Here is a 27,176-nt window from a genome sequence, read left to right as displayed (position 1 = left end):
TTAGGCCAGACTTAACAAAGCTCTTCTTTTGAAATGATGCACACATTTGTCAGTGTAATGAAAACACTAAAGATTGCATGGGTGGGTACAGTCTTCATTCCAGGATGTGCTGACATCCAAGGGAAGGTGGCATCAGGCCACTATAGGTGGTGGTGGTGGGGGTTGCTCAGCTCTGGAAGGTTGGTCCATATATCAGATTTAGCCTATGGCTGTGATCCCTTTGCTCATGACTGCAACAACAAAAATACATGAAAAACATTTTTTAAGTTCTAATAAACAAGCACATAAACAGTAGTGCTGTCTTTCAAAGGTCAATAGGTCATTTACTTTTGTTAAACACTTATGTTGTTTAGCACTTTGATCAACACCTAGCGAAATCATTACATGATAACTCCAAAAAATGAAAGTAGTTCCTCTTCTGAAATCATCACTGTTAACTCTGTTCTTTAAACTTTCCTTCAAAATACATTTTTAATGGTAAGGGCATTACCAAGTTGAATGCATATATTCTGGCACTAGCTTTCTGCACCTTTGGTGTAGATGTTATTTTTCATAAACGTCAGTTGTCAGTCTCAATCTTTTATGAGAAGTACCAGAGTTGCTATCCTCTTCATTTCAAGGTTTACTGTTTTTACTATTAATAGAAGATCTGTGCTACTTTTCTTGGTTAAGCATGGCTGTTCAGCTTTCACATTACCACTGTTTTCTAATACATGCCAGCTTTCAACTGACACACTATGTATGAATGATCTTTTTACACATTTGCCACATTGTGTCACACTTCTCTCTACTGCGGCATCCCATTCCACGTGGCACATTTTCACTCCTGCAAAGTGGTTCATGTATTTAAACTCTAGATGTGCCTTCTTATGACTATGGAGTACTCTGTATGTGAATTTCCCCTACTGTACAAAGTACTGACAACACTATCCTATTTATGCCTCTCTTGCTAGATGCATTTACACATACACACACTCATGGCTTTTACTTCTCTGTTTGTACATCTTTTTTGCATTCTCAAGCACTTCCTTCACAGTGTCCACAATATAATTGCCTTTGTTTAGCATCCTTCTATTGTCTTAGCTTATTCCTCACATTTCTAATAACTTTAGAAAATCAAGGATTATTCTTTAGTGATTAGCACCAGAGAGCCACACCTATTTTATCAGCATTTTAATTTGCCTACAACTGAAAATTCCCAGTTTTGTCTCAGGGTCCTTCCATGACATGCATCTCCTTTTGCTATCATCCTGCACACTACTTCTGAATTTATACATGTCAAACTGTGCCTTTTTTATTTTATTTTTTTCAAAGTACTTGTCTAGCCTTTCTCTGATGTCATCAAACTTGTCATCGGTACTGGATATGGCCTCATATCTGGTAAACATCGTTTCCTGCTTAATGCAACAGTGGGATTTCAGTCTTTCATCTGATTCTGTAGTACCATTTTAAATGGTAACAGCATGCCCATTGTGTGTATGTTAGGCACAGTCAAATACTGATACGCTGTGTACATATAAAGGCATTTTCTTCAACATTACTTAATTTAACTGAGACTGACTACCCTTGCTCTGGGGTCTATCTAGTGAGGTGGATACCACTAAACTATTCCTACTTTGAATTATACACTGCTTAAATGTAAAGTAATTGCCAACTTAAGAATTTGCTTGCATTGCAGTCATATGACCGCAGTCTTGTTATGAACATGTACTTTCCACCATTTTAAATAAATCTTTTTCTCCACCTTTCCACCATTTTATATAAATCTTTTTCTCCACCAGGCTTCTCCAGCCATCAGAAAGCCTAGCTGGAGTCCCTTTCAATCTCACCAGCTTACCCCCTTCCCTCAGAAAGGAAAGGTTGCTGTAGGACTAACAGATGACTGACAGCAGAATTACACGTTATCCCTGGATTGCGAACTACAAAGGTAGGCTCCGGCAATAGCACCTTTCTCAGTGGGCTTGGAATTTTAATGTACATGAACTCTATCACCCTGTGGTAGCCAGGGCAAGCAGATCTCCTACAATACCAACCACTGATGCATGCACTCTTGCACTCTCTTCTATGCATGCACAAGCCTTGGCTACACTGCAGAAATGTGATGCTTAGGGGGGTGCTCGCACCTTGGTCATTCATGTTGCATTGTTACAAAACTGAGCCTCAGATGGATGTCAATAATGCAGCAGACCAAGCTGCTTCCTCCCCTTAGGATGAACCATTAGCATTTGCTAATAACTTCCACCCCTACCTAGCCAGGTCTCCATACCCTAGCATCTACTCAAACCTAGGCTGTCTGAGTCATAGAATATTACTCGTCCATGCCACAGAACTGGCAACAAATACCTTCTGCTTTGAAAATAGTAATGTGGACTTTCCATGCAACTTTGTGCTTTTAAAAATGTTAAAAAATGTTTTCTTCTCATGGTCATTTTTCTTTTTCTTTAAATCTCACTTCTACTTTACTGCTAATGTGTAGAAATTAACTAGTGCAACACTATGACAGTATGGACCACCTTTCTAGAACAGACACTGTAGCTATGAATCTTTAAAAAGGTAGACTTTTCTGAATAGTGCAAAATGCATCCAAGTATAAAATGTGCATAAAATATAATGACTCACTTTAGCAAATTTGCCAAGGGTTGTGCATGTGGCTGCACTACGTGAAAACTGTCTTCTAAATTCCAGGCATAAAAAAGTAGTAAAAAAACAACCAATGGTTCACACTGTACACCTCAGACTTATGTAAAATTCAACAAGCCCTACTGAAGCACTTCTAAGTACTGAAATTAACTGAATGGCTAATGCCAAATGCATCTGACCAATTACAACACTGCACCTCAATCAAACAAAGATGATTTGTTCTTCAACATGCAGTAATTGCATTAGGATAAGTGGCAAGATAGCTCTGGTCACACTTCCTTTAGCCAGATCACGAGTAAATCTTTCAGGGAAAATCGGAATCAGGGCTCTTTTAACAATATCACTGAAATGACCACAGTCAAAGTCAAGACTGTCAGTCAAAAATAATTTTCTACCATATACAACATAACATACTAGAATATAATAATAAAATACACATCATAATGTATAACATGTGCATTCTCATCTGCCACTTACCCCTCAGTTTACCAAACTAAAGGGAGGCCACATTCTCTTCTCTACACAACAGAAAGAAATTCTACCAGGTTTTCAACAACATCTAGGGTGATGCACTTAGACAAAACCCTACTCATAACAGGACTTTTTAAGTCTATTACACTTGACATTAGAAAAAGGAATAACATGCACTGTGCTCAAAAGTATGACACAAGCTTTACGTAACCAGTACAACATACAAGTTCACACTTTGAATAACTGCACACGTGAAAAAAGACACATGCAGATAAAGCTTAACTAATACACAGCCATCCTTACCAATGCATGAAATGAAGATACAGAGAAGATTCCAAGCCTGCCCAGTGCCATTTTGGAAGGCCGACTTGCTGCTGCTAAAAGGCTCTTGGGATTAGGCAACTCCCCTCCTTGAAGGCTAGCCAGATAACAACGCATTCTAAACAGGTCTATGTTAAACTTTTCTAAATTCTGTTCCCACTGCTGAATCTAAACAAAAAGCAAAAGATGAGTTAGTCTTTCTTTTAATATGAGGAAAAACAAAAAATAAGGAAAAAATAATATCATAACAAACTGACAAAGTTCTACTAACTGACATGAATTCTATGCAGTTTTGCAAGTAACTATTTTCAAATCTCATTCTACACCACCTTATGATGATTTTATTACACTTATTTATTTATCCTTTGTTGACTGAGTTAGTCCAACTAGATTAGTGGCTTATTTTCAGAGGAGACTCAAAGTGGTATTTACACTACGAGGGGAAATTTGGTCTGGGCATCGGTGAACTTCCCCTACTCTTTTCGATAGGTGATGTGGGGGATCTTTTGCCTCTATCTGAGACACCACCAACTCAAGAAGATGGGAACTCGATTTAATGGCTCATCTGAAAGGCAACACACTGAGGAGCGCAGATCCCCTCCCCAATATATGTTACACTGCTGTGTCAGTATTGGAAAAATTAATCCAACTACATGCTGTAGGAATAGAACCCAAAGGGTTCTGCACCAAAGGCAAGTGTACTACCTGTGGCAGCTAAGGATATGTGGGAAGAGACCAAACAAAAGATAATCCAAAAACTGAGAAAATGGAAGCTCTGTTATATTGATATTGATCTTATACACAGTTAAGGCGCATTTTTAATTAACCAAGGACAAGCTTTGGATAGCAATTAACAAAAAGCTGAAGGATTTTATCTGGGAGGGGAAAACAGCAAGAGTCAAGTGAGAAAAACTTATTCTTCCAATAGAGCAGGGCGGACTGGAATTACCTGATTTGAAGGGGGTATTTCAGAGCAGCACAGTTAAGGCTCCTATATATAACACAAGGAGAAACTGTTAATTCAGAGTGGAAAGAGATGATGATGAAACAGGGGGGAAGCTCAAGTAACAGGGAGAGACTGGGATTTTGGATGAAAACTTTTAAGGAAAACAATAACCATAGAAAGTAGAATATTCATGAAGTAGCAGAAAGTCTAAGAACTAAGCCAACACAGGAATGGAGAAAGGAAATTCTGCACATAAGGATGACTGCAATTAGGGATACAGACAATAGGCAAGAGGGGGCAGGAATAGATTGCAGAAAACTGGCAAAAAAACCAAGGGGGCAAATAACTACAGAGGGAAAGGTAATAGAATGAAAAGATGCTAAGAACTTATTTGGACTGCAGGCTAAAGATTGCCTTCCATATTAAGGATGGATATCAGAGTATAGGCAGAGAGTAAGAAATGGGGAGGGCGGGGGGCTAAACAAAAGACCAGCACTGATAACAGTTTTTAGCAGAATCTAGAACAGAAGTTGCGATTGAGAAAGGAGTAATTAGTACAGCATATAAAATATTGCATGATAACTATAAGAATCAATCAGAGGAGGTTAGGAAGGATTGGAAAGAGAGATTAGATAAGTAATTCACAAAGAAACAATGGGTATGCAACAAAATCTAGAAGATTTAAGATCTTTGCCTGGAAGTGCTTACGTAGGTATTTTTATACCCCAAGCAGACTTCAAAGAATTTTTCCTCAGGTAGACAGTAAATGTTGCAGTTGTGATGGGGCACAAAAAGGCAATTGGGAACATATTTTCTGGCAGTGTAATGACTTGGTAGACTCAAAAGAGTCCCTCCAGACTGCTCTGTCAGAGATGCTGGGTGAGCAAGCTGGAGTGACTAGGGAAATTATTTTTTGAGCTATGATACTAACTTGGAATTGCCTAGACATACTAAGGCCTTATTGAGTCTAATTATGATGGCTGCCAAAAAAGCAATTACTAGGAAATGGAAGTGAAAGTCTAAACCAACTTTACTAGAGGATCTTTAGAAAAGGGCAGGAGCAAATTATATAGGAAAAAAATGGGAACTGTGGAGTGGAGGAGGAACAAGGTTTAAAAGAAGGCAGGATTTGAATGAGCTATGTAATGGCTGACTGACAACGACTAGTTATAAGTGATGTACAATGTTTGCAGCTACAGTTGTGTCAGCATGGTTTGTAATGTATAATGTTTGCAGCTGAGATTGTGTTAGAATGGTTTATTTTCATTTATGTAAATGTTAAGATTGCCTGTATCATACATAATTCAATAAAGATGTTTCTTGTTTAAAAAAAGGCAGGTGTACTACCTGTTAAGCTATTGAGGCTTGAGGAGCTCTTTTGGAAACGGAGCAGAAAATGGCGCAGCAATAATGTTCCAGGTACTGCTTCTCCTACTATGTCAAGACTGTGCCACCACAGCCCCTAAGGTACACACCAAATGCCTTCAGAGATGGTTCATCCAGGAGGAATGACAAATGCAAGGAGTAATACTTGTCAACCTAACAAGACTTGATTTAATACAACATTTCTCCTGAGCACAGATATTATGATGAAAAAAGTACAGTAACAGTACTTAACATAAATGCAGATGTTTGGCCTAAAAGAATCAGTGAACAGGACAGTCACCTGATGAATCGGAAAAAGCCACAGCCGAGTATCAGCTTTCTGAGCTGCACCCTGAAAGTAGTCAGACATCCCCACGGTGCATGAAGTTATATCTTTTCTGAAGCCATAAGCAGGAAGGCTGGCTGAAAAGGACAATGAAATCCTTGCAACCAGCCATTTTAAGAGATGAAAAATGTATGAAGTTTTTTTCTAGAAAAATGCACTCTAAGGCTAAATATGCATCCCTGTTATACAGTGGATATAAAGAGTTTACACCCCCCTGTTAAAATGCCATTTTTTTTGTGATATAAAAAAATGAGACCACAATAAATCATTTCAAAACTTTTCTCACCTTCAATGTGACCTGTAACCTGTAGAATTCAATTGAAAAACAAACAATTCTGTTAGGGGGAAAAATATAAAGAATAAAAAACATACAATAAACTGGTTGCATAAGTGTGCACACCCTTAAACTAATACTTTGTTGAAGCACCTTTTGATTTATCCAATAAATATCACTCCCCAAAAGGTAAACGCTCCCTGTACCAAACACAATCCAAGTGTAATACAACATAAAAGGTACAGTAGCGATGCAGGGCAGGAAGATGTAAACCAAAAGATATTCCAATCATCGCTACTGTACCTTTTATGTTGTATATTACCTTTAGATTTAATTACAGCATTCAGTCTTCTTGGGTACACACCTGCCATCAATTAAAGAGACTCCCCCAATAAAGCTCAGCTATCCTAGTAGGATTTTCCTGACATTTACTCAGTTGCCCGCTACATCAAAAGCCATGGATCACAGAGAGCTTACAAAGCATCAAAGAGATGTTATTGTTGAAAGGTATCAGTCAGGAGAAGGGTACAAAAAATTTCCACAGCATTGGATATACCATGGAACACAGTGAAGACAATCATCAAAAAGTGGAGAAAATATGGGACAAAAAAGTTGCAAAGAACTGGCCATCCCTCCAAAACTGATGAAAAGGCAAGATGAAAACTGGTCAGGGAGGCTGCCAAGAGACCTACAGCAACACTGAAGGAGCTGCAGGAATTTCTGGCAAGTACTGGTTGTGTACTACATGTGACAACAATCTCCTGTATTCTCCATATGTCTGGGCTCTGGGTAGGGTTGCAAAACGGAAGCCTTTTCTTACACAGAAAAACATCAAGGTGCAGCTAAAATTTAACAATACATCAAGTCTCCCAAAACGATATGGGATAATATGTTATGGTCTGAAGAGACCAAGGCTGAACCTTTTGGCCAGAATTCTAAAAGGTACATTTGGCGCAAAAACAACACTTTGCATCACTAAAAGAACAGCATCCCCACAGTGAAGCATAGTGGTTGCAAGTATCATGCTTTGGGGTTGCTTTTCTCCAGCTGGAACTGGGGCTTTAGTCAAGGTTGAGGGAATTATGAATACTTCCAAATACCGGTCACTTTTGGCCCAAAACACTTCAGGCGTCTGCTAGAAAGCTGAAGATGAAGAGGAATTTCACCTTTCAACAAAATAATGACCACATGCATACATCCAAATCAACAAAAGAATGGCTTCATCAGCAGAAAAGCAAAATTTTGGAATGGCCCAGCAACAGCCCAGACCTAAATCCAATAGAAAATCGGTGGGTGACCTGAAGAGGGCTGTGCACAAGAGATGCCCTCGCAATCTGACAGTTTTGAAGCACTTTTGCAAGGAAGAGTGGGCAAATATTGCCAAGTCAAGATGTTCCATGCTGATAAACTCCCACCCAAGAAGACTGAATGCTGTAATTAAATCAAAAGGTACCTCAACAAAGTATTAGTTTAAGGGTGTGCACACTTATGCAAACCAAATTACTGTACGTTTTTTACTTTTTATATTTTTCCCCTGACAGATTTGTTTTTCAATTGAATTGTACAGGTTATAGGTCACATTAAAGGTGGGAAAAGTTTTGAAATGATTTATTGTGGTCTCATTTTTTATATCACAAAAACCTGGCATTTTAACAGGGATGTGTAAACTTTTTATATCCACTAAACATACTTTTCCTAATGTGAACTAAGCTTATAATACTGCTTTGGCAAACCTAACTTATAGGCAGTATCAGAGGGAAGGAGAGTGGGCAGCCCCCCCCCGCAGCAATAATCTTTCCATCTGACCATCTACCGTTCAAACATGGATGTAGAATGACCATTTCACATATGTAGTATGACCATTACTGGTAACAGTGCTGCAGGACATTCACCAGATAACTGGAACAGCACCAAGTAGGATAGTACTTTACACTCACCACGTGAGGATGATCTACAACATGCCTTTTAAAACTACAATGGCAAATCTTGCTTTATAGCCTGATCAGATGGCATAGTGGGATAGGGCCCTTACTACATCCCAAGTGACCCACGTTTGATTAGTGGTTGCAGTGTTTGAGATAGGAGAATGAGTATACCCACCCGGAGGGAGTGGGTGTCTGAACAATATACATAATCAGGTTAGTATAGCCTCCTTGTTAGACAGGTATCACATTAAGGGGTTTTCTTATGCGTGGTCCAAAGTTGAGATCATTCAAGAGTTATCTATTTGTAGGACCCACTTTTACAAGTTTATGTATGATGAGAAACAAGTTTACATTTTATCTGTGATGGGAAACAAGCTTCACAAACTTGAAATATATATTTTACTAAAACCGTGCAACTGTAACTAGACAGTTTAAAAGTGTAACTAAAAAACTGTGGCTCTGACACTGATAATTAAGATTGTTTCTTTTTGGTCACCTACAGCTATTATACAACTCAAGTAACAGTCACAGGGAATAGGTGCCTGGAGTGGAACTGAATAGGTAAAGATCATTTATTACTAGTCACATAACTCAGGCTGAACTCCAGGTACCTGTTCCCTGTGAGACAGCCTGGTACCTTGAACCAATTCTAAATGATCACATCAAACCATCTATATACCACCCACCAAAATGTACATACAAACTGAGCTACGGTAACCTGTCTTACAACACAGTTTCTGGATGAAAATGCTAAGCTTCAATAAAATCCTTTATTATAAGGAAATTCCTAAGTCTGTTTTCTCTCCTGTTAAATAACGAATATCTCTACAAGTAACATCTTATTTTCATACGGTCTGAGCAGGATCTTGCAGCTGCTGTTGTTTATACGGAAAAAACATTTGCTACCATTTACGCAACTGTCAGTCACACTGCATGTTTACTAAACTCATTTCACCCAAATACCAAATTTAACGTAGTGCATTACATGTGTTACTTAAGCTGCTCCAGAAGTTATCCTCGTCAGATGCTATGACATGTTCCATTATGCATAGCTCTGAGTTGCAGTGTTACTCTTCTATACTACGCAAGTTGTCTTTCCTTATTTAATTATTACTAGTATTTGTATGTTCTTTCTCATAATGTTGGATGTTCTTCAGTTATGTAGTCCCCCCAGTCTGTGTTTGAGAATGGTCCATGGGGATCAATGCCGTGGCCCAGTTAACTGCATAAATAAACGGAAAGAGTCACACAACTGCTGCTGTTCCTGTCTTGCTGTCATTGTTATGCTGTAAGCTGTATATAGATGCACCACGTCAGTTTATTCACAACATTGAAATGCAGAAGATGATTACTTATTTCTTGCTGTCAAGTTCGCAGTAGTAGCAAATCAATGAAGTCCTAGTGACACAACATGGACTTATTAGGTGAGACCTATTGCCTTTAACATTGTCTTCATCAGATGTTAAAGGGAGTCAGAGAAGGGTGCACGCAGCAAATACAAGCAGAAACATTCTAATGAATCTATAATGTCAGCTGCCAAAGTCCTCTTCAGGCTGGCAGCACCTGGAGCTAAAATCTATTCGGCCCTGCCCTTTCAATGTTCCTACTTCAGAAAGCCTGCAACCACAGGTTCTCCCTTCATCACAAAAACCTGCTCTTTCAGAATCTACCATTTCTGCAGATAAAATCAGTTGAACAAATATACCTCCCATCACCATCAAAATGCATTAGATACCAAGAAGTTCTTTTGCATATAGCTTTGTACTTCCAAGGTACAAACCCTGAAACAAGGAACAGTCACTCCTGAGGGGGGCTTTAATATTATTAGGGGTGCTCCATATCATAATGAAGATGGGATAGCACTAATACAGCACTGCAGAAGCCTGAGTTGTGGAGCATCTTAACAAAATATTTACATGTGACCTACCTGAATTTTATCAGTGCAACAAAACAGGGAAGGAAACCAGATGCTCACCATAGATCACAACTAAAGGATTGCCATTTTCTCCTTGCAGGCCCCTCTACATCCTAAAACTTGCAAGGTAAGACCTTTATAGTACAGTTATACTAGCTGAATGCATGGACAGAATAAGAAGTATGAAAGGAAAATATTAGCCCTCATTTGGCATACAAACCCAATACCACCAGTAGTTCAAGACTGCGTCATTGCAGCTAACAAGCACCTCTGGACCGGTCAACGCTGAGGTTTTCCTTAAGAGTTTTTCTTTTCTTTCGACTAGTAAACCCTAGTATGGTGATAAAAGTTAAATTCTACTCTTCTGGATTCGAAGAAAAGACTTTCAAAATAGGTGGGTGATTTATTCCATTTTCGTAGAAACATATAATCTGTACTTAATGGCTTAGATTACTGAAGTACTTTTTTAAAACCTCTCAAGAATACTTTAAACTTGCTCTACCACTGACTAGTGATTCCTAGGCTTCTTTGTGTACTTATCAGTTCAGTAGCGCTGTCTGGAGAAGTTTATCCCTGATTTTTTTTTTTAATTGCCTGTCGTTTGGTGGTACTGCCACTTTGATTCTCTGTGTTGTTAATTTCTTTGTTTACCACTAGAGGGAGCAATAAAAACACTACTTTTAAAAACAAGTAAATAGAAATCCAACATAGTATTTCATCCTGGATTGCTTTAATTACTGCAACAAGTTTAAATTGTTTCAAAAATGTATAGTACATTTATGACCCAAAAGCACAGATGATGAACTCCTAGCTCTAGCATCAGACAGCTGGGTTCAATGTCAGCCCAGTTACCATGGGTGGGGGTTGCAGGGAGAGTAAGCAACTGATGGCCACTTCTTCCTTGGTGGCAAGGCTGGGGTACTATGGTACCCTGGTAAACAACAGGGGTACACAAAGAGTATGCTTATACTTCTACATAGATCGAACAGTGAATGTGTCCTGAAACTTGCAAGAAGGGCAAACTAAGGGTACTAGAAGCCTGGCATTAGTCCATAGTGGATAAATATGCATTGTACACAGATGAGCACATTTAAGCCTCACCTCCTGTTGATGCCGAACCATCAAATCGCAACTCAGTCAATCACTGGAACAGGCACTAAAAGGGGTCCTACAAAATAGGGGCAAGCCCTAGTCCTGTAACTCTTTGCAGTAAACAAATCAGGACTCAACTAATGATGACAGATGTGTCAACTTCACTCACACACACACACACACACACACACACACACACACACACACACACACACACACACAGAACAGAGTAGAGAGTCAATTATCCAAACTAATTGGGACCTAGTGTAATTCAAACTGTTTGGATAATCAAACATATAACTGAATCGTATAAAAAATTCTAAAATCTTGTTTTTTTTCTGCATGCAGGAATACACTTTTCAACCACTCTCCAATTTCAGTGGACAATAAAGAATATTTTTCACACATGAACTGGCTACAAGCTCAAAAAACATGCTCAAGCAAATATGTATAATGTTTACACAGTCAGACTTTATGATTTTTTCCTACTGGAAAACTTTGGAAAGTGTGTTCGGATAACTGACATTTCAGATAATCTACTCTCTACTGTGTGTGTGTGTGTGTGTGTGTGTTGTATGTATGTATATATATATATATATATATATATATATATATACATACACACACACACACACACACACACACACACACACACACACACAGATGTGTGTGTGTATTATATATATATATATATATTACCAACATGGGAGATAGACGCTCCACACCAGGGTCACCCCCTCATTGGTCAGGTCTGACCATAAGCTAATCACTCTTGACATCCACATCCCACCCCCCAGTAAGGAAACCTCCGTAAAAACTTCTCCAGAGCCATCTTCATGCTACTCAAGTCAGAAGTGACAAACTTCATGACACCCATGCAGACGGAAGCTGAAAGTTCGACTTTTTCATCCAGAAAAAAGGAGGTCATTGTCCCACTGTACTCATCCCTCATTAGACCCATTATAGAGTACAACGCCCCGTTTGAAATGTACCTCACAGGACATCTGCAACAGCTGGAAAGGCCGCATAAATACCTCACTAAAAGAATCACAGGCCTAAAGCACATGCCCTATGCTGACCGTCTAAAAAAACTCCAGCTATACTCTGTGGCATATCGTCTACTCAGAGGCAATCTCTGCTTAACATACAAGACCATGTCAAACCCTGAGCTGTTGGACATGCTCCACTTAAAGAAATCCCAATCCCTCAGAGCCACACGCTCCAGGGAGCTAAACCTTGTCATCACAATGAACATAACATGCTGGAGGGATAGGTTCCTGACCCAGAGACTCCCCATACTCTGGAACAGACTGCCCATACATGTCAAGCTGAGCGCCTCCTTGGCCCTCTTCAAAAGGAACCTTCACGATTAGATGGGAGATAGGAAATTTACCCTGGGGATCATGTCAGTCTCCCTGCTAGACAGGGGTTCAGGGAAGTAAATATCATGGGAAGAAATATCCAGGGAATTGTTATGGCTAGGCTTGTATAGGCCCTAGGGCCGATAGCCTAGTACCAACCTATGAACTTATATATATATATATATATATATATATATATCTATATATATATATATATATATGTGTGTGTGTGTGTGTGTGTGTGTATATATATATATATATATATATATATATATATATATATATATATATATATATATATATATATATATATATATATATATATATATATATATACACACACACACACGCATATGAAACAAATAATTCCTCCTTAAATAAATGTTCTCCTAGAAGCAGAAGTAACATATTTAACAGATGACATCTCAGACTGTCCTTATTTTAAAAGTGGCAAGAGCAAGCATCAGAGGAACACTGGAAAAAAGGATGCAGCGGTCATAGTATTATAATAATACTGCATGACAATGAGAAATGCAATATAAAACCACTCAAGGGCACACCCATCCCAGGGAGCTGGTGCGATGGAGCTGACAATGCACTGATAGTCTCTCTGAGGAGAGCTGGTGGTGCAAATATGGAGTCTGGGGGCAGGCGCTCACCAAGCAGCCACCCGGTGATAGCCTTCAATGCATGTGTGCAGAAACATGCACTTGAGTGGAGAAGGCACTGTAGACCACCCCAGTGATGTGGATGGATGTCCCCCACTCGAGGGTGAGGTTAGGTTGGTTATGGATGCCTGAATAATGACCCCCCCCCCCCGTGGATAGTTCTTGGCCTGACAAGGGTGAAATTCCTGCATAAGGGACTGAAAGGCTCTTATCTAACTTGAGGAGGGCTTGATGGCTTGCAGCCACAGGGGTAAAAACACATTAAAACCTACAGAAGTGTACAGAAAAAAGAGAGCACAGTGGCATGCATTAGTTATTACTTAAATGAGTTTAAAGCAGGAAGAAAAGCAGAATGAGACCGTTATTTGTAACTCTTACTAGATCACAATTCCACAGTCAAACAGTGAAATAAGCATGAACATTTAAATACCAAATTGCTTTCCAGATGTAAAAGCAAATCAGCTGAATTTTCAATGGACAAGGTGACCTTTTTAGAAAGTGGCATCTGTGCCTCCTTATCCTGCACGTGTGACACTACCACCCGCAAATCTTCTTTCGGCTTTTTTCCGGTTAGGGGTTGCCACAGTGGATCACCTGTCCACTCATAATTGGCAGTGGAGTTTTACTGTGTCAAGTTGCCAGCCCAGCACCCAACCTTCCACAGAAGGCACAACACACGCACGCACTCGCACCTAGGGCCAATTTAGCGTGTCCAGTCCACCTTTAGCATGTCTTTGGGATGTGGGAGGAAACCCACGCGACCACAGGGAGGACATGCAGACTCCGCACAGAAGGCACCCCAGCTGAGGATCGAACTGGAGAGCCTCTTGCTTTGAGGCGGCAACGCTAACTGCTACACCACCGCGGCCGCCCACACTACCACCCCCAAATGCTGTCATCAATTATAACATATTTAAAAACACAGAGCAAATAGTGTCAGATGTTATAACTAAAACATTTGCAGTTTATATGCAGAATGTATTTGTAATCAACTGAATTACCACAGGTTTTTACAAGGAATTCAGACAACTACAGCAAATAATGGTGTCCACAAAAGAAAAACAGTAGCACACCACGTCTACTATCAGCAATACAGGAACAACTAAGCCTCTAAGAATGTCTTAGATCCCTTACAATGACATAACACATGCAAGCATGTATGTGCTGAGCTCAGAGGAATTCAGCAGTAACAAGAAATGCTTCTGAGTTGTACAGGGTCCCATAAAATAAAAATAAAATAGTCTGGGACTTTATGTACAATAAAAGTACACTACTAAGGAACAGAAGTTCTATACTACTTGGTGACCTAACCAAATCTTATGCAAAGTGAGTCTGGAAATCCCTGATTGAAGGCCTAAAAAATTACAGTTTGAGAAAGACTAACACGATTATCAGCCATTATCAGCTTTGGACATTCATGGACATCACTTGTACAAACTGGTGTCAGCTGCACATAATGCCGAGACTGAACAAGCTACAATAAACAGTGACCACTGTGTTCTTATCATAAAAGTCTAACCTAAAGTGTGAACAAAGGGATAAAACAAGCACTGTGTAGCATTTATAGATGGACTGATTGCAAGTGAATGGAGCTGACACTTTGAGGATGCTCCCTAAACAGCTCCATGAGCTTCTATGCCATTGCACAAGAAAAAATGCAAGAAGAATTAATACACATACAACAAACATTTATGTAATAAAAAGGCATATGAAATGAAAAGCTTTGTAGGTGGAAAGACTTTCAGTTACATACAAGTTCCTTGCTGGAAAGCCTGGCTCAACAACTTAAAATGATAAAGCTCTGATCACAACCCAAAATTGGGCAGCGGTGGGTAAGAATATAAGACACATGGGAAGGGCATAGCAGGCCCTCAGTGACAGAAGTGTCTATGTCAGCCATGAGCACAATGGAAAAATGCCCTCACATTTTGTATCTGAGATGGTATGTCATAGGGAGTGCCATGCAGTTCCCTAGCCTGAGCTGATGACAATTAGAGAGAGTTCAGTCCTGAAACACAAATGGCCCACTCGGAGTGGAGTGAGGCCAGACTCTCAGGCCTTTGGGATGACAGCATTTCCACCCTGGAAACTTGATGGAAGGAAAAGGGACAGGCAAGGGTACAAACTGTTTAATAGATACTGGGATTACAGGGTCCCCACTCAGTTCTTGCCCTCAAACTTTAAACTTTCCAAACACTGGAAGGACACATGGACTACAGACTGATGAGACGGGGGACTGAAGTTTGGCAGGCACAGGGGAAAGCAAATACAAAAATAAAAAAGTGATTTGCTTACTGGAAGCAACATGACTGATTTTACTACAGAAGAAAAATCTGAAAGAAAGTTAGCAAACATTTTTTATGCTTGTGCAAATCCAAAATTTGAGTACTTTAGAATGGAGTGCTTCTAGCACCTTACTGGAAAAAAGTCAGATATTGTGCAATATGCTGGTAGTATCAATCAGTTTCTAGTTGATATCAATGAATGCCTCTCAAGTACATTAAAACCCTATCTATTTAATATAGCTGTGATATGGCTAAAAACAAAGGCTCAGGTGGAACTACAAGACAATGCAAGCAGAAGCTATTACTGCTACTAATAACTTGAAGGCAAATTCAGTCCAAAGTTACAAACCTGAGGACAGACGAACTTCAGCAAGTTGCAGGTTGATTAGTTACATGAAATCCATGGAAAAATTGACTGACATGTCTGAAGGGTGGATTTGAAAGGAATACAACAGATTTATTCTTGCTACATCAGCTCCATGATGGGTCTTATGGCAACATGTTTTTATCCTATGGCTGCATTATCCTCTCCATCAATTAGTATTCTGCATCTTTTTCTGGACGTTCTCAAGCTCAGGGACATATGTACACCCACGTGTTCTTGTGTTTGACATATGTACACCCATGTGCTCTTGTGTTTGACATATGTACACCCATGTGTTCTTGTGTTTTGACATTATAAAACAACTACACAAGTGTTATAAAACAACTATACAAGTGTTCTAAACCCTTTATTAAACAATCTGCTGTCTGCCCTTAGTGACCACCCCCTCCTGAAAATGAAGAATGACGGCAAAAATTAACATTGTTTTACCAATGACCAAGTCAGTGCAGTTTACTTTGCTGATCTTGATTTTTCTGACAGTGCATGTGAAAATCATGCCAAAAAAAAAATACAAGATTAGAAGTCTTTTTCTACAGAGTCAAACTCCCACTTCCAGAGTGGAGCCTCTGCCCCCCCATGTTCATGTAACATAAGAGTACTATCTCTGACGCTGCACTAATTCAGAGAAAAAGAAAAGTACAGTTTTGTACCTACCATAAATGTAGATGTTCGAGTGCTCATACAGCTGCAGTCATAACAGATGGGTTATCCTCCCGTCAGGTGGGTCCACGGTCGGCCGAATTCCAAAGTCTAGGTCCGGCATCGGTTGTCGTCGCTTCTTCCCTGACGTCAGTGCGGCAGGGTTATAAAAGAGGCAGCCAACACCACTTTCTTCAGTTTTTCTTGCCCCAGATGTCAGGTGCCCCCAGAAGGAAGGCAAACATAATGTTATGCAAAGATGCAATGTTGATAAATCAAAAACAGTAGTTGCAAGCAAATACACCATAAAAGAATACCCCAAAAAGGTTATATTAAAAAGTGTTTGTCATAAGGCCTGTCCCTAAGAGGGGATGGAGGGAGGGAAACCTGGACTGCAGCTGTATGAGCACTTGAACATCTACATTTATGGTAGGTACAAAACTGTACTATATTCATCGTGCATACAGCTGCAGTCATAACAGATGGGTAGAATCCCAAAGCTAAGTAAGGGTGGTAGGCACTAAGTGGAACTAGGAGGGGCTGGGATGCCCTGCAGGACTGCTGTGGCAAAGCCCGCTCTAGATTTTGAGTATAGTGGGAGGTGATAGTGCTTGGAGAAAGTGTGCACTGAACTCCAGGTGGCTGCTTCCAAAATGTCCTTGGTAGGGACCCCCCTGAGGAAGGCTGCAGAGGTAGCTGTAGCTCTGGTGGAGTGGGATCTGATGCATGCAGGCACAGTTTTTCCATGAAATGAGTAACAAAAGCGTATGCAGTGGGCTATCCATATTGAAATTGTCTGTTTGGAAATAGCCTTTCCCTGAGCACCTACAGCATAGGACACAAAGAGTTGCTCAGATTTCCTGAATGGCTTTGTTCTGTCCAAGTAGCAACAAAGCTGTCTGTGAATGTCCAAGGAATGTAGTAGTCTTTCCCCTTTGTTTTGTGGATTATGATAAAAGGTAGGTAAGTGGATAGTCTGATTCAAAGCTACACTGGATACTACCTTTGGCATAAAGGTAGGATTGGTTCATAAGGAAACTCTGTCTTGATGGAAAATGATGAATGGTTGCACAGCCATGAGGGCCTGTAGCTCCGAAACCCTGTGTGCTGAGGTGATAGCCAGAAGAAAGGCTGTTTTCCATAACAAGTACTGTAACTCTGTTGAAGAAGCTGGCTCGAAGGGAGGAAGGGTCAGCTTTTCCAATACGAAGTTGAGGTCCCAAGCAGGGACTGGTGGTTTCCTTGGGGGTTTTATATTCTTTGCCCCTCTGAGGAACGGTCTTAAGAGAGGGTGAGAGAATAAAGGAGGATCAGTGTTGTATTGTGCAGAAATGGCTGAAGCGTGGATCTTGATAGAGGAGAAGGAAAGTCCACTATTTAACATCTCAGCTAGGTACTATAAAATTTGAGGTAAATTTATTACCTAAGGATTCTGTCCGTTTTCTTGATTCCAGGCACAAAATCGTTTCCATTTGGCGGAGTAGGCATTTCTAGTAGAGGGTCTTCTGGCCTCCAAGATGACATCCTGCACCTCCTTGGAGAGGAGAAACTGTTGGGAAATCAAGGAATTCTCCATGCAGCTAGATTTAGAGTTTTGAGATGGCTGTGAAGGGTTTTGTAGTTGTGCTGGGACAACAGAAGAGGGACTAGAGGTAGGATCCATGGTGGGGAATGTGCCAGGCTCTTCAGGAGCGGATACCAGTGTTGTCTTGGCCAGTCTGGAGCAATGAGAATCATTTTCGGCCTCTCTGCTCTGGCTTTTAATAGAACTTTGGGCAGCAGAGGAAGAGGCGGAAAGGCATAGACTGTCAATGTTGCCCAATTGAAGGAAAGTGCGTCCACTTTCCAGGCCTGTGGATGATAGGTCCTTGGACAAAATTTTTTCAACTGGCAATTTCTGTGGGTGGCAAAGAGATCTATGTCTGGCTGTCCCCATGCCTGAGTTATCTTTGTGAAAACTTGAGGATACAACTTCCATTCGTGTGGATCGGTCATATTTCTGCTTAGGTTGTCTGCCAGTGTGTTTTCCTTCCCTGGCAGGAATTGTGCCTGTAGTTGTATTTGCAATTCCAGTGCTGTATTCCATAGGGTCATGGCTTGCCTGCACAAGGGGTATGAATGGGTTACCCCCTGTTTGTTTATGTACCACATCACTGTGGTGTTGTCTGTCCTTATCAATAGCCGGCCGGGATGCATTAGGTCTTTGAAGGTCATAATAGCCTTTTGCACAGCCAGCATTTCCTTTTGGTTGATGTGAAGGTGCTTCTCTTTTCGGGTCCATTTTCCCTGAATGCACTGATCTGTCATGTGTGCTCCCCAGGCGTAGTCTGAGGTGTCTGTTGTGATGATTTGAGTTGCTTGAGGTACACTGAAAGGAAGATCTGTGTTTCTTTGGCAAGCTTGAGTCCACCACAAAAATTCCTTTTGAAGGCATGGAATGAGTGGGATAATTGTTTCCAAGCTGTGGCTATGTTGAGACCATGAGTTTTTCAGGTACCATTGAAGTTTCCTCATATGCAGCTTTGCACATGGGATTAGTAAGATGCAAGATGCCATGAATCCCAGAGCCTGCAGGAGTTTCCTTGCAGTTAGCCTGGTGTAAGTTGCCATTTTTCTGAAGTATTGAGACAGTTGCCCTTGCTTGTCTGGCATGAGGTAGGCCATCTGGGTGGATGTATCCAAGCTGGCACCCAGGAAAATTATTTGTTGAGAGGGCATTAGCTTTGATTTCTTTTTGTTGACTGTGTATCCCAGGAAGTTCAACAGTTTTATTACAAACGTCAGGTACTGCAGTAGTATGTCCTTGCTGTCCGCTTGGATCAGGCAGTCGTCCAGATATGGGTAGATTTGTATCCCTTGTAGTCTGCAGAAGGCGATTACTGATGCCAGGCATTTCGTAAACACTCTGGGCGCAGTAGACAAGCCAAAGGGCAATGCAGAGAATTGGTAATGGGTTGAACCTGCAAGAAATCTGAGGTATCTTCTACAATCTTGTCTGATAGGGACATGCAGGTATGCCTCCTTGAGGTCCAATGTTACCAGCCAAGACTCCTTGCCCAGCATGGGAAGAAGCTTCTGTAATGTGAGCATCTTGAATTTTGGCACCTGTAGATATGTGTTTAGGATGAATAGGTCTAGGATAGGTCTCCAATCTTTGTCTTTCCTCGGTACCAGGAATAGTCTGGAATAAAACCCTTGACCTTGTTCTTTTGCAGGTACCTCTTGAATTGCTTTCATGTCCATGAGAGCTGAAACTTGTTTTTGTGCCTCTGCCCTTTGATTCTGTGGCAGGTTTGGCATGCCTCTTATTTTCGGAAGGGTGTGAAAGTGGAACCTGTAGCCTCTTGTCTATAATGTCCAGAATCTATTTGTCTTTTGTAACAATATGCCAGTTTTTTGAGAATAATGCCAGTTTTTCGTCCAAAGGTGCTGCCATTAAAGCTTTGCTTGGCAGGTGTAGGGGGAAGTCATTGTGTCTGTTTTCTGAAAGACTATGATCTATCTTCTCCACCTCTTTGGGCTGGTGCTTGCCACTATCTGGCCCTGAAAGATCCTTGAGGTTGCCCTCTACCCCTTGGGCGCCTGTATCTGCCCCTTTGAGGTCTGTCCGTGGCTGGAAAGGACCAATTTTTTGAAGGCCAGTTTCTGCTGAAACGTGGAGGCTGTACCTGCAGGAAATCTTTCACTGTTTGCATTGATTTCGCTTTTTCCTCCATTTTCTTTAGCACCTTCTCAGCTTAACTCCAAACAATACATGTTTTTGTAGAGGTGCATCTAATAATGTAGCTTTGACATGATCTGGTAAGGTTTGCTCTTTGAGCCAAGCATGCCTACGTATAACAGACCCCATAACAGCAGCTCTACATGAGGCCTCTAAAGCATCAAAACCACACTGCAAGGTATGTTTACCCACTTGCTCTGCACCATGCAACAAATCCTGCAACTCTTTTAAATCTGGTTGTTCTGGTTGTGTCATCTTGCTTTTCAGCTGAGATATCAAAATCTGTTGATACTTTAACATATGGAACTGACAGTTTAATGCCCTCATGGTTAAAGTGGCCGAGGTGTACACCTTTTTCCCCCACCTTTCTAAAGCTCTGGAATCTCTCTCTGAAGGTAATGGGTTTTAGCAGTAGAGGCCTTAATTCCCTTGGGACCCTGTGAAATTGTTTCTGGGTCAGCAGTATGGCTTTTATATAGGAACTGGTGAGAATCAGGAACCCGGTAATACCTGTCTGGTTTAACAGGAGCTGGTGGCAAAGAATCTGGATTAAGGCTGGCTTCTGTGTACACATCATCCAATATATCTAAAACAGGAGGGATAGCCAGAGGCCTATGCTGGGGGAGCAGAAGAAATTCCCTGAGCCTTTTCTTGGAATCTGAGTAATCTTGGCCTTCCCAGTGAAAGTGTTCCCTCAAAGTATGCAGGGTTTCCCCAAAAGAGAATTCCTCAGGGGGGAGACCGAGGGAATAGACTCCTCTGCATCAGAGTCTTCGAATGGAGAATAGGCATAATCCTGGTCTTCAGATAGTTCTGAGGTAATAGAAGCTTGATCTGAGGAAGGGTAGTCTTCCTCTAATCTGGGCCTTTTGTCAGAGGGGGGTTAACCCCTGATAAGAGTAATCAAATCCTCAGCCATTTTAAGCATCTATTTTTTAGGCATGGTGCCTTGAGAGGGGGTCTGAGGTACCTGTTCCTTGGTTTTCATGGCTGCTTTAGATTTAGTGAAGGCTTTAATAGAGAAGGAGGAAGGCCTAAAGACCCCTTGAGAAGTGGCAGGCCTGTCTAAATTCTGAGTTTCCCCGCCAGGAGTGGTGTCGGGATCTGTAGTAGGAATGGGGTCCGAGGAGCCTGAGACCTCGGGTACTGAAGACACCGGTAATGCATTGTCATCGGTACTCAGGGGCTGCGTAGGCGCCTCGCTGAGTACCGGAGAACCGGTAGTTGGCCTTAGCGTGGTTTCAGTAGGTGGCGCAGACCTCGTATGTCAGTCCTTATCTTTGCATTTTTTGCTCAAAACTGGAGTCGGAGTATCCGACGACATAATATAATAAAATTTTTTGCCAAAAAAGTGAAGGGAGAACTCCGCCCGATGCTTAACAGTGCGCTTATTGAATCTAGCACAAAAGCGGCAGGCCAAGACGTCGTGGTCTGGGCCTAAGCAAGGTATACAGAAAGAGTGGAAATCCTTATGCGGTACTTGCTTCCCACATGAAATGCAATTATTAACTTTGTCTAACATCGGTCTGAGGCAAGAAAAGTTTCCCCAACGGGGTACTTAGCTTTCTAGAAGACTTCGGCTGAAATACTTCCGTAAATCTCAGGAGCTGGCAGACCGGCACTTGCGAACTGCTTCTGCTTCGGGCACCGCACGGCAAGAAAGATTGAAGAAAATGGCATTGGCTGCCTCTTTTATACCCCTGCCACACTGACGTCAGGGAAGAAGCGATGACAACAGACGCCAGACCTAGACTTTGGAATTCGGCCGACCGTGGACCTGCCTGACGGCAGGATAACCCATCTGTTATGACTGCAGCTGTATGCACGATGAACATCAATGGTTATTTCCCATTTTCTCCAAGCTTGTTCATTCTCATTAGCAGTGCAGGGGCTGTGATCCACATCAGGAGGTACTGGAGACTGTCCTGCAAAAAATGAAAATACATGCAATGGATCACATTAATCTTTAGCACTAAATCTGGTGGTGAGATGACAGGTGTCAGTAAACAGAGCAAAAACCCAGAGTTTAGTACTTCCATTGCTAAAAAGATATGCAAAATATGTACTTGTCTAGTATATGGGAGTGCAATCAGGCACCAACAAACTAAGAGAATGGAGGGAGGGTATTCCTGATTTGTCAAAGTAAGATGCAAGTGATACAAGGATGAATCATTGAAATCAGCAACAGGACTTTTTATGGGGGGCTTCCTCAGAAGAAACAGCACAGTTAAGAGTATGGACTGCCTTTGTTCCATCCAATTCTATTTCCCTTTGAGAACTGAGCAAAAAAGGGTTTGGGTGAGGATGAAGGCCACCTTACCAAGAAGATGGAAGATGAGGGAGGGTTCCTCTACTTGGCAGAAGACATGACTCCTTAGGTACCCATGCATTCTGAGGTGGCAGATCTTCCAGAAGTGGAACTCTGCTTGGCTAAACTATTGTATCCATGGGACTGGAGACTCCATGTTGAGAAGAAGGCTTGTTGGACCACAAGTTCAGGACACAGTAGGGCAGGGTCTCCCACAACAGGTCAGAGTACGTATATAGTTTCTGAATATTTTTGTAGAACATCCACTGTTTTAGAAAGGACAGTTCCTGCTGTACCTGTGTATAGGCAGGTGAAACAACTGAGCAACTTGACTCCATAGGTTTTTACCTTCTGTTCCACTTCCTTAAAATCTCTAGGAAATGGAGACCAAATAACAGACACGTATCTAGACAGGTGTGTAAAAGCTACCCTATGGTATCACCTGGTAGGTGCTGAATCCGCAGTCAGGTGCACCTTCATACAACTGCACCTGTTGCTATACATCTACCGCAGGTATCTACTGCATCAAATCCACAGTTTATTGCATGCTTTCTTATTGTGAACACCACATGAACAAGCTTGACGACTTAGAAGATATGCACATAAATACAAAGGAAGAGTACAAAATTAGCAATTCATGGATGACCCAAAAAAGTTTTACACAGAATATGGAAATAAAGCAAAAGGAATAGAAACACCACCAAGAAAAGAAAAAAAAGACACATTTTGGAGAATATTTTATGAAGACCCCGTGGAACATAAAGATGTTGAATGGACAGAAGTAGTAAAAGAAACAGTAAGAAGTTCAAATATACAGGATATGAAATGGGATGAAGTAATGGCAAGAGAAATTGAAACAAAATTAAGAAAAGCTCCTAAATGGAAAAACCCAGGCCCACATGCAGTACCTAACTTCTGGCTAAAAGTATTAACATCTTACATGAAGATTTAGCCCCCATTACAAACTACTTGTATGAGCATTCTGAACAAACACAAAGCTCATTAACAACAGGAAAAACAACTAATCTAAAAAACACAGACCAATAGTTTTCCTTCAGAATACATATAAACTATAAACTGGAAAGATGACAACAGAGTTTAAAATTACTCAAAAGAAAACGTATTCATTGCAATAAAACAAAGGGGTAATAAAAGAAAGTAATATGGAATTTAAAGTCATAACAGAGAATTGTAAAAAGGTGAAAATCTAAGTATGGCATTGATAGACTACAAAAAAATCATTTGACAGCATCCCACATTCATGGATAAAGGAGTGTTTACAGATGTATAAGATACAACCTACATTGCTTAATTACATTACAGTGACCATAAAACAGTACCAAGCCACTCTGCAGCAAAGCCATGACAAAAGACAAAGTATTATGCCAAGGATAAGAATTCAAAGGGGATATTCCAGGGTGACTCTGTCACTGCTGCTATTCTGTCTTGCACTTAAACCCATTAAGCTACCTGCTTAACAGACTAGGTCATGGTTACAATTTGACTCCCAGAAAACAACAAAGTGTAAAGACTTCTCATCTTCTTTTACTGTACAGTTCATCAGATGAGGAGCTGAAAACACAACTGCAAGTGGTTGAAATTTTCTCAGATAATATAAGAATGTCATTCGATCTTGATAAATGTGCAAAAACATTTAAAGCAGGAAAGCTGCAGCACCAAAAAAATACCCGTCTGGGACAGGAATGTGATATAAAGTTAGAAAGTGCATAAATATTTGGGAACTGGTGAAGGATTGACAATAAAACATGTACAAATGTGAATAAAACTGTAAGGAATATTTTAGAAGACTAAAATTAATAATGAAAACAGCCCTGACATCTAGAAACAAAGTTCAAGCTATAAACCAATTTGCTCTTCCTGTTCTAACATACAGTTTTGGGTTGATTGACTGTTAATAAAAGGTATTGGACCAGTTGGACAGGAAAGCAAAAAAATGTTTCACGCTAATTAAATGGTATACAAAAATCAGTGTATACCAAGATTACATACTCCTTGTACTGAAGGAGGCATGGGCCTCAACGAAATTGTACAGATCTGTAATTGTAAGACTGCAAACATATCTGCTGACCTCCTCAAATCCAAACATAGTGAAAGTTTTAAAACATGAGGAGAACAAGTCTAAGATGACTCTTTCCTGCTTAGTTTATCTGAAGCACATTAGTGTGTGAATGGAAATCAAACCAGAAGTAGAGAAAATCAGGTAGCAAGGGAATGTGGCAAAAAAAAAAAAAATACAACAACAAAAACAAAAGAAAGAATATAAGGAGAAGGATCAGATGAGAAATGTGGAAAAAACAAATATACTTGCAAGTACAGAAAATTCCTGGAACAACCTACCTCATGCTAATCAGGACTTGATGCTGAATGGTTAAGGAGAGGTGAATTTAAACTAAAAGAGTAAAGGTTATTACTGGCATCCCAAGATAGCGGCTACATACACGTTGGGTTACAAAGTCCACTGAAAATGTGGAAGAAACAGACCAATGCAGGTTTTGTATAACAGAAATGGAAACAGTTGCACATCTTGTTGCTGGGTGTAACACACTAATGGCAGACGGCCTGTATACTGAAAGGCATAATAATGTGGCAAGACTCTTGCATTCAGGATTGTGCAAACATTACAATACTGAAGTAGCCAAGAAGCATTGGAAACATGATCCACAAAGCATTATAGAAAATGATGAAGTTTATATCACGAGACCACCCATTATCAACAGTTCAAAAAATAGCTGTGAGAAAACCAGATATAGTAGTCCATGAAAAGTAGACAAAAGTAGCACTGATCACAAACTATTACACCCAGTGATTACACCCAGTGATTACAGCGTTTTATGTACAGAGACACAAAGTCATAAAATACCAGGATTTGCAGGCAGAAACAAGGGCAGTGTGGTAGAAGGAGCAACATGGTCTCATAAAAAGAATATATAGCCATATTTAAATATGTTACTGTACATGTAACTTCTAATGAATTGCAGGAGGAATAACTTCTGGGCACACTGTGGGTACTGTGAAAAGCACTTTTGGCTAACATCAAAGATTGAAACATTAAGGAAACTCTCATATATCATCAGAAAGTTCAAAAAAATAAAAAACTAAATTAACACACATTGCTAACATACTGGCTGGCTGGTTCAGTGGTTCAGTGCCCCCTCCCCCCAAAGAGAGAGATATATATTCCAGAGGATTGCCCCCCCCATCTCTCTCCAACCCCAGGTGAGAACTGCCTCACTAAGGCAAAAACACAGCATCCATGGGACGGATGGAATTAAACCCACAGTTAGGACAGCTGTTTAATCTTAGCCTCACCTCAGGATCATGCACTCAAGGAGTAGAACCCACAGGTCAGAGTTGCTGGAGCCATGTCAGACTCAAAGCCTGTCACAAGTGGTGTCCCTAGCTACCATATAGGTGACAATCCACTGAGCACAGAAATGATCATGAAGGGATTCACATCTAGATATCTGACCAGACACCTGATGCAGCTTGAAAGGCCCCAAAGTCAAAAAAAAAAAAAAAAAAGAAAAAAAAAAAAAATATATGCTGCTGCCTGCTGAAAGAACTCCAGCTTTTATTCAGTCTCATACCGCTTGCTCAGAGGTGACCTGTGCCTGACATATAAGGCCTTGTCAAACCCAGATTTGATGAATATGCTTCACCTCAAAATGGAGGGACAGATTCATCACCTAGAGACTCCCTATGCTGTGGAACAAAAGGCAGAGCACCTCGCTGGCCCTTGTTCAAAGTATCTTGACCAATGGATGGAGGGATTACTTCAGTGTCACTGCTTGACAGAGGCACAGAAAAATGATAGGCATAGTTTTCAGATAGCCTAGTATGAACCTATGAACCTATGAATCTATTACTAGTTTCATGAGCTTAAATCATAACTCATCTTAGGAATGGAATCCATTCCAATCATGGCATTAGAAACCCAAAAGACTTGGAGAAATTAAACCCCAATAAGCCTAGTAATTCTGTCATTTAATATTACCAAGGACCTTTGATGTCATATCCTTTATCTACTTGAGAACATCTCCTTGATATATAATTATGTGGGTCTGAAAAGTAACAGCCCTTTAGCAAGGCTGATGAAGTATAAGCCTTTTTAGTACTCTGCTCTTCCTGTCCTCGGTGAATGTAGCCTTGGAACCAGTTAGAATCCTTTCGTAGCACCCAGGGAGACCAAGCCTATATCCAACACAGGGTTCATATACAGACTGATATTTACAGGTTTATGGAGCCTTGAGGAATCTACCATGCTTCTTGGAGTTGACAGTCAAGATCCCAGAATGCTGACCCCAAGGCATCTTCAAAGCTCTGGAACATCAGATTCACTGCTGTTGCTTTCAAGTCCCATTATTAAGGTAAGCATCTTTCCAAAGAGGAAACATTGTCATGGAGCCTGATGAAACTGTCTCCTCTTCACTTGCATCACAGGCTAATGGTACACAGATCTGTACCAAGTATGGCAGATCCTCCTCATCCAATTC

The 27,176-nt window shown here is 40.7% G+C and overlaps 1 protein-coding gene across 4 annotated transcripts in view; it reads right to left on the bottom strand.

The window, feature by feature from the left end:
- Positions 1-27,176, bottom strand: part of TIAM2 (TIAM Rac1 associated GEF 2) — a 2,099,243-nt gene that overhangs the window by 762,736 nt on the left and 1,309,331 nt on the right. For all 4 annotated transcript variants that reach the window (XM_044063392.1, XM_044063388.1, XM_044063400.1 and 1 more), the window contains one exon: positions 3,415-3,600. In XM_044063392.1, coding sequence (XP_043919327.1) covers positions 3,415-3,600 — 186 coding nt within the window. The remainder of the gene's footprint in view (positions 1-3,414; positions 3,601-27,176) is intronic.

Source organism: Protopterus annectens, chromosome 1.part0, assembly GCF_019279795.1.
Source record: "Protopterus annectens isolate FY-2018-M chromosome 1.part0, PAN1.0, whole genome shotgun sequence".
Classification (NCBI taxonomy): domain Eukaryota; kingdom Metazoa; phylum Chordata; order Ceratodontiformes; family Protopteridae; genus Protopterus; species Protopterus annectens.
The sequence above is the reverse complement of the archived record's forward strand: the minus strand, read 5'-3'. Positions and strand labels throughout refer to the sequence as shown.